At 32.9% G+C, this 8,593-nt stretch overlaps 1 protein-coding gene across 2 annotated transcripts in view; it reads left to right on the top strand.

The window, feature by feature from the left end:
- DSC3 (desmocollin 3) overlaps positions 1-5,847 on the top strand; it is a 51,558-nt gene extending 45,711 nt beyond the window's left edge. Inside the window, exons 15-17 of one of the 2 annotated variants that reach the window (XM_023531835.1) lie at positions 48-299; positions 2,101-2,143; positions 2,223-2,343. In XM_023531835.1, coding sequence (XP_023387603.1) covers positions 48-299; positions 2,101-2,127 — 279 coding nt within the window. In that variant the 3' untranslated portion in view covers positions 2,128-2,143; positions 2,223-2,343. Of the gene's footprint in view, positions 1-47; positions 300-2,100; positions 2,144-2,222 lie in introns of both variants that reach the window. The other variant, XM_011362029.2, reaches the window with a different exon arrangement.
- The last annotated feature ends 2,746 nt before the right edge of the window (positions 5,848-8,593 follow it).

Below are 8,593 nucleotides of genomic sequence, written 5' to 3' on the forward strand. Positions count from 1 at the left end.
TTATTTTATTTTATTTTATTTTATTTATTTTATTTATTTTATTTCAGTGTTCTGGTAATGGGTTTATGACCCAGACAGTCAACAACTCTAGCCAAGGACTTTGTGGTACTATGGGATCAGGAGTCAAAAATGGAGGACAGGAAATCATTGAAATGGTCAAAGGAGGACACCAGACCTTGGAATCATGTCGCGGGCACCATCACACCCTGGATTCCTGCAGGGGAGGACATGTGGAGATGGACAACTCCAGATACACTTACTCAGAGTGGCATAATTTCACTCAGCCCCGTCTTCATGAAGTGAGTTTCCCTAAGTTATTTGGCTGTACGATTTAAATGTCTAAGTGGAGAACAATGAGAAATTGAAATTAGCCTATATTTTTTAAGAAACTGCTTTTCCATATTCTACATTGCATCCTCTATCTTACTCTCATTATTTCTCCCTCTGTTCATTGATCATGTTACATTATTTAATAGAAAAAAGATTTTATTTCATGTGTCATATTCTCTTAATTTCTAAAAGTTCATGAAAATTGGAGGTTACATTTCATTTTTAGATGTGTGTTTACCTCACAAGCTTTTTTAATATAGGAGAATATGAAAAAAAATCTCATTCCTCAGAATCACAAAACTCCCCAAATCAAACCTTAATTTCTTTATATAAACAAAGCATCTATACACAGTTCTAGGATGAACATTAAATAATATGATCTATCTGAACTATTTTTAATCTAAAAAGCACCATGCAAATATAAAATGTTTTATTCAGAAGAAAGCAAGGATGTGAAAGAAAGGAGAGATTAAATAAGGGATTTTCAATCCCAACAGCACATCAAAATCCCATGGGAAACTTTTAAAAAATACTATTGCCTGTGCTCCACCTTGAAAGATGTTGATTGAATTGATTTGGCTTTAATTTTTTTTTTTTTTTAATGTAAAACTCCTCAGTTGATTCATGTGCAGCCCAGGTAGAGAACCACTGGATTAAATATTCCTTCTGGTACTGAGTTTTCACTTCTTTGATCAGAGGGTACCATTACTATTGTAACAAACACTGGACCAGAAGAAGCGCTTGATGCTTTGACAGACTGCAAATGGGCAGTATTCTGTGACATGGCTCTAGTTTATCGTACGTCCATGGGATTTTTTTTCTCTTGAAATACAAGTATTAATCTTTTTTCTGTTTCTAGACAGTCAGTTTCATGTAATACCAGGTTGAGAAGGAGAGAAGCTTAAGAAGCACTCTTAGAGGAGTGTTCTTCAATGTACACACCAGGTAATGGGATGTGAGGCTAAAATGGTCGTGAAGGAAGGCACTTGATGATGTAAGACAAGGAAATAAGCTCAGGTTATAGAGGGAATGGGCAAACAAGTGAGGAAGGGAGGAGATACAGGAGTCTGATAAGTCAGCCAATGAGTATGTGACAGACAACAAGGGTAGATGTGGCCGAATGCTTGGCCTCTGCATTCCAAAGACCAGGTTTTTGCAATATGAGTTATGTTACTTTTAATATCACTGAATTTTTTTGTTCATCTCTACTTTGTCACGTTTTAGTTATCTTGGAAACTTGATTCTGAAGCCAATGTGGTAATTCTTACCTACTTTATAATGGCATGGAATAGCAATTTTAGTTAACATCTATTGTACATTTACTATGTGCTGAGCATCACGCAGGTATTTTTTATGTGCTATTATTTCATCATTTAATAATGATCCTGTGAGGTAGTCACTGTCTGCATTCCTAGTTTAGATGTGAGGAGAGGGAAATTTAGAGATGTTTAGTAACTTGCTCAAAGTAATACAGCTAGCTGGTAAAGCCAGAGTGACGACTCAAAATTAGGACCGTTTGACCATTCAAGCTCAAATTCTTCACCACTATGCATAATGTCACCATCTGTCAACTAGCCTGGGCTCTAGATATAAAATTTAGGGATAATCATTTAATGGTAATTTAAATGTACTTAAATATAACATTTGTATACAAAGTTTTTATTTGTATATTTGTATGAATGACTAGAAATGTAATTTTTTTTTTTTTTTTGGTATGACTTTTTGGTATGGTTGTGATATAGACCAATTATGTGCATTTTTTGTATGTAGGACTCCATTAGAGGACACACTGGTTAAAAATTAAACATAAAAGGTAAATAAAAAAATTAATTTTATATTCATACATTTAAGTGTGTTTAAAACAATAATATAATCCTTTTTTTATTTTACAGAAATTGCATCTATGTAATCAGAATGAAGACCACATCCCATCTCAAGACTATATCCTTACATATAACTATGAAGGAAGAGGATCTCCAGCTGGTTCTGTAGGTTGCTGCAGTGAAAAACAGGAAGAAGATGGTCTTGACTTTTTAAATAATTTGGAAGCTAAATTTACTTCATTAGCAGAAACATGCACAAAGGGATGATGGTACAGTGCTACAATTAGACGTGCTTTTGTCAGACATTCTGCAGTTTTCCAAAAGTGATACTGTAAACATCAATTTCAGTTTCTAAATATGAATATGAATGTTTGTGAATTTTTCCAAATTTTAAATTATGTTAATTACCAATTTATATTTTCAAGACAATTCATGGCTTATCTTTTCCAAGAAGTTTAAATGTTAAAACAGATTTTGCCTTCTTTACTGATGAGTAAATAGACAACTAGCAAATCTCATGCTGTAGCATTGCAATTAAAGTTTATAAAGGACCTGCCCTCTTTACAGATATTTTCCCAATATAAATATGTTAGGTAAATATTAGTCTAACAATAGCTAAGTTGTACTTAATTGAATATAGCAGAACAATTATCTGGGCTAGAAATTCTGTTTTTGTTCCAGATTTAGATTTAAGTGGAATAAGATTATATAAAATACAATAACAAATTATATTGGATTTTTTAGCTCTAAACAATCAGTAGTAGCCCTTAAGATTTCTAGAATTTTGTTTTCCTTCAGGTTAGCAAAAGATCTTGGAGAGCAGTATTATCTACTTACTCGATTGCCCTAATAAAATTCTCAAAAGTACATAGCCACAACTTTAAACTACACCAGGAAAGTTTAGACTAAAAGATTGTGTTGCTTTTATACTTTTGACATTGTGTTCTGTGGTTTATAAAAAAGATTATTATGAGAAATATGTTTCCTTATTCTCAAGAAACAAAATTATATTTACCATAGAGTTATTATCTGTATTTTAATGAAAAACACTAACAATCTTTTATTAAGATTATAATTCTAAGTTTTAACCTTTTTTTTTCTGAGATTCAGTACTACTATTGATAATTTGGCAGTAATGAAAATTATGCTGAGAAAAAGTTGCTTTTCTTTTCTTGAGTACTGTACTTTCATATTTTAGTTGCAAGTTTAGCATTTGTGGCTCTTATTTTCTTTAAATGGCAGCCACTTGCAATTAGAATATGTTATCCTTAGATGGATTGTGGTTATGCCTTATAGTCTGAAGAAACAGACTCCATCATAATTATAAGTAACAATAACGAATTAACATGCATTTTTGTTAACTGCCATTTTCAAAGAAAAATATTATTCCTTATTAAGGCAGATAAATATTACAAAATGCTGTAAAGAATTGAAATAATATAGGGAAACTTAACCCCTAGTTGCAATTTAATCTCTCTCAAAATGTTGCTTAAATTTACTACTTCTCAAATTTGTTTATGTGATAGAGGCCCAGGAAGGCTTGCAGAATACCCCAAGGCAAGGATGTTTAAACTTAAAATAATGAATACCTAAATTTATGGTAAATCTGTTATCACATTATTGTATAATCACTTCAAGTGATAGTTTAAGAAATAGATAAGAAATATTAGTTATCACTAGCTGAAGAAAATTTTGGAAAAAGAAAAACAATTAAGACTAAATTAGTTTAAAAATTTTGCAGCTATGAACTGGAAACCTGTTTCATTCAGCTCCCTCTCCCTGCCACTCCCAAATTCTTTATTTGACTTTGGAGACAGAATTTATCATGCTAGCCCATGAATTGTCAGTGTTCTATGAGAATATAGTTTGAACTGACTATATATATGTGTGTGTGTATACATGTATACATATTTAAAATGAAATGAAAAACCAAGGGGAAGGTGATAATTTAAAATGAAGCTGGGATGTGTTGTGTCCTACCATAGAAATCCAGAGTTTAAAAAAGAGAGTGCCTCTATGCTTAGTTCTTATGTGCTGCATGATAGTTAAGCATATTAGGAAATAGTTCATGTACATTTGTGTAATTTGTTTAAAACTGTATACAACTGATTAATCTTTTCTGTTTTCAGTGGAAAAGGAAGGGAAGCAGGCAGAACAGTAGATTTATTTTGCAGTATCTTTCTGCTTTCATAAATTAGGAGTAAACTGGTGAATGGCTGTCATGGCCAAGACTCCGTGATTTATGGTGGCAGTGTTCCAGAGAGGAAATGTTTTTCTTGACTCTAATAATATAAGCATTGTTTAACTTGATTCTGGTGAAAATAATTCTTGTATCACCGTTTTCTTTCTTCTACCAACTGCTTTTTTAAAAATTTAAAGCCAAATAACTATATCCACTTGGCCAGATTTTAGAAAATAAAGGGAGCTGGGGGACAGTCTTATTGAAAGGATTGAATGACTGTCCTAAGACCAAAGTCAACAAATATGTCACCATTTGCACTGTGTTGTAATCAGAGCCTGGGAAATGTAATCAGAGCCTACTCACTGCCCTGTTTTAAAGTGGCACTGGTGTGATTCCAGGAAATCCAGCCCTCCCATCAGGTCCCCTTCATTAATCTCTCTTCCACTGTTGCTGATAACACTTAGATGCCAAATACTCCAGATTGTCAATCACCCTTCAGTATGAACAGTATGAATTAATTTTTACGAGTTTGCTTTTTTATGAAGATTTTTTTTTTTTTAAATAATAGAGGAAATAGGGATTTTGAATACACAAAAGAAAGAGACTGAATGGTCATTTGGGGACGCAGGGGACTTTGGAAGAGGACAAGCCCAACGGGAGGTATTTGAGTAGTCAGTGAGAGAAAGCCATGAAAACCCAAGCCTTCAATTCAAAGCCATGAGAGAGGCCAAGAAGGGGACATGTGTGGTAGTAAAGACAAAATCATTTGCTTCATAATTTTTCATAGGCCGGGCTCTTCCTTTTCTTTCTTTTCTCAGGCCTGTGGCAGCTGACATTTGATTTTGGTGAAATATCACCAACCCTTTCTCTATGACTCACCTTATTTGGACTGCAGACTCAAGGAGAAACAAGCTGACTGCATGATGAGACTGAAGGCAATTACAGAATGGGCCTGAACTTGTTGTGTAGAATTAAGAAGGCATTTATGGCAAATCCTTCATTCCTTATGTCATCCTCTGGGCACTGAGATAGAAGATCTTCAGTTAAATGTGTGTCTAAAATTTTTTATTTAATGCTACATTTTCAGTTTTCTTATTTGCCCCTGAAATCTGGATTTTTAAACTTAGACTTTTGAAAGGGTAATTTTCCTTATAAAGTTTTATTTTTAATGTAAACAACTTTAATATGTAGTATTTTTCTTTCCTTACATGTGCAAGGTGAAAATTATGCTACTTTAATGTGAAAGAAAATGTCCTTTCAAAGCTTTCATATTTTTAGTTCTTGAATTTTTAATGTAAATGTATAGATTGTTTTTTCTTATTTTTTATGAGGAAGCAGTTAACTGTCTAAAAAGCAGTGAAGTTTGTTTTATGACATTTTTAACAGCTTTAATTTTGCTTTTAAAAGAAGTTACTTTGTTTTTAAAGAAATGTGGCAGGTTAAAATAGTACAAATTATATGTGTAAAGTATTATTTACTTGTATGGGGTATAATAAAACAATGTTAATTTGATTTGTCGTCTTTGCTCTATTTAGAGGTTAATTCCAAAGTGATCATATTAGAAAATTGTGCTTAAGGTTGGCATGGAAATAGAGATTGTCAATAATGTTTTATTGTATTGCTAGAGAATATTTTAGAAAACAGGTAATTGTCAAATTGTCAACATAATTAATATATACTTTATAGTACTTAGGAGGAGATGACCTTTTGGGTCACTACTTTACAAATGATATCCATCTGTATGTCTATCTATTTTTATCTGTCTATTTATCTATCTATCTATCTATCTATCTATCTATCTATCTATCTATCTATCTAATTACCTATCATCTATCTATCAATCATTTATCATCTATCTGTCATCTTCTATCTATCTGATTTTGATTGGGTAAAGAAGTATTAGAAGGTGGTTGTAATTACAGAGTGCTCCAGAAATAAAATGCTGATGATGCATTTTTACTTGGAGGTACAGTGCAGTCAAAGGGAAACATTATGAGTTTAAAAATAAAAAAAGCAAGTGATATTTCGGTCTTGGTTCTGCCACTTTGCCACTTATCAGATATATAACCTCTGAGCTTTAATTGTAACTGAATTATGGTGTTATGCACTCCACAATGAATTTTTCTTCAGTTGTGTGTGCACGCATGTGTCTGTGTTCTCCCAGAAATGTAAGGCTGACCATTTGAAAAATTTATGAGTTATATCAAAATCTTTACATTTTAATATAATTTGAACCTCAATTTCAATTTCAGGAATTTTCATTGTGATCATTATTTTTGTGTGTAAATATTTGGCTTTCAAGTTTTGCTTATGATAGCAAAACAGGGATAAATTCCGAGTGTTCAGCAGAGTTGATTTGATTAAGTGTTGAGTCATAGTGATTGAAAAATGAGGACGCCAGAGTCAGACTATTTTAATTTGCATCCTGGCTCTGCCACTACTCTCCATGTGACTTTAGAAAGCTTACTTAGCCCCTCTCTTAGTTTTCTCATCTTTAACACCAAAATAATCACATTGACTTCATAGATTTGTTCGGATGATTAAATGAGTTAATATACTTAAAGCACGTAGAACATTGCTTGTACATAGTAGAAGATTTATAAGTTGTAGGTATATAGGCAGTAAAAGTATGTGGTTGAATATACTACAAAACATTATCTAATCTCTTTTTAGGGTAAAGTTTATATAGGAGGGAGAGAAAAGACCTGAACACAGTGTTTGCAGTCAATGAAATTGTGGTTAATTTTTGAACCCATTTTGTGTTCATTTTCTACAATGAACTTTGATAACATTTAAAATTATTATTATTTTTGAAGGATTAATCCCAGCCCTAGACAGCTCCTTTATGACTCTTTTATTAGTGAGAATTAGGATTGGCTGCATGGACAGAATATTATTTGAGATTTAGGATTTTCATTTTCTCTTTACTTTTTTTTAATTGTGGTAAAATTTGCATAATTTTAAGTGTTCAGTTCAGTAGCATTCAGTACATTCATAATGTTTTGCAACCATCATTACTATCTAGTGCCAGAACATTTTCATCTCCTCAGAAGGAAACCCTTTAAGCAGTCACTCCCCATGTCTCCATTCCTTCAGCTCCAGGTAACGACTCATCTGTTTTCTCTTAATGGATTTGCCTCTTCTGGACATTTTATATAAATGGAATCATGCAATATGTGTCCTTGTGTGTCTGTCTGGAGGTTTTCGTTGAAATTAAAAACTTGTGTGCATCCCTTTACTTTGGAAAGAAATCCTACAGTACCTGAAAGGTCGCGTTCAGAGTTTCTCAGAAACAAATATGGCTATCAGTCATTTACCAAACTCAAAATGAGTATTTTTGATAAATCAAATGTAATAAAGCAAAACTAGATCTGATGATAAGTAAATCTTATGTGTTGATATATGTCATTTGTAGAAGCATATATCTTTTTGGCAAAATTTAGAACTGTAAAAATTGGCCAGTGTAAATGGTCACAGAGAAAACTGACAATGTGATGCTATAATTGGTAAAATTTGATATAAATTGCTAATTGATCAAATGAATCAATTTCTATTGCAAAATATAAGTACAATATAGTCTTTTAAAAACAATTTTAATTAAAATAGAAAATTGGAAAAAATGTATCTTTACTGTATAAGAATTTGAAAAATCAAAATGGCTTTTATATGAACTGGAAATTATTTTCTGGACAAAACTCATCTTGGCATAATTCTAATATCCATATTAGAAAATACAGAGTAAAATGTTCTAAAGAGTTAAAACTCAAGTTGAAAACTTGCTTTAGCCTCTCTGTTAGGTTCTGAACTACCCAAATGAATCTATCTTTCTATCTTTGTGTCCACTTGCCCTATACACCAGCCAGTAGGCTCTCTAAAACAGAGTCCATTTTGGAGTGCAATGGTTGCTGAAAACACACAGCACATTGCAGTGCTGGAATACCTCCTGTAATACCACTGAACATCTCCAGGATGTCCCTGTCCAGATTCTCAATACTCATGACCGAGAGAGGCCCATGCTAAAATACTACCCTCTGCTTGAAAATTAATGAACAAAAAGGGGCAGAATCGTATCTACTGAGAAACTATGATATTTGCCAGTACATAATCTGCACTTTCCCCCAGTCTGTCTGTGCCTTATTGAGTTTCAAGAGACTCCTGAGCCCCTGACCCTATCTGCTAGCTGCCCAACTTTATGCTGTGGGAAAGCAGAGAAGCCACATGATTCAGCTCTGGTCAGTAGGGATGGTGATGGGGAAAC

The sequence above is a fragment of the Pteropus vampyrus genome, unplaced genomic scaffold, assembly GCF_000151845.1.
Source record: "Pteropus vampyrus isolate Shadow unplaced genomic scaffold, Pvam_2.0 Scaffold3, whole genome shotgun sequence".
Classification (NCBI taxonomy): Eukaryota; Metazoa; Chordata; class Mammalia; order Chiroptera; family Pteropodidae; genus Pteropus; species Pteropus vampyrus.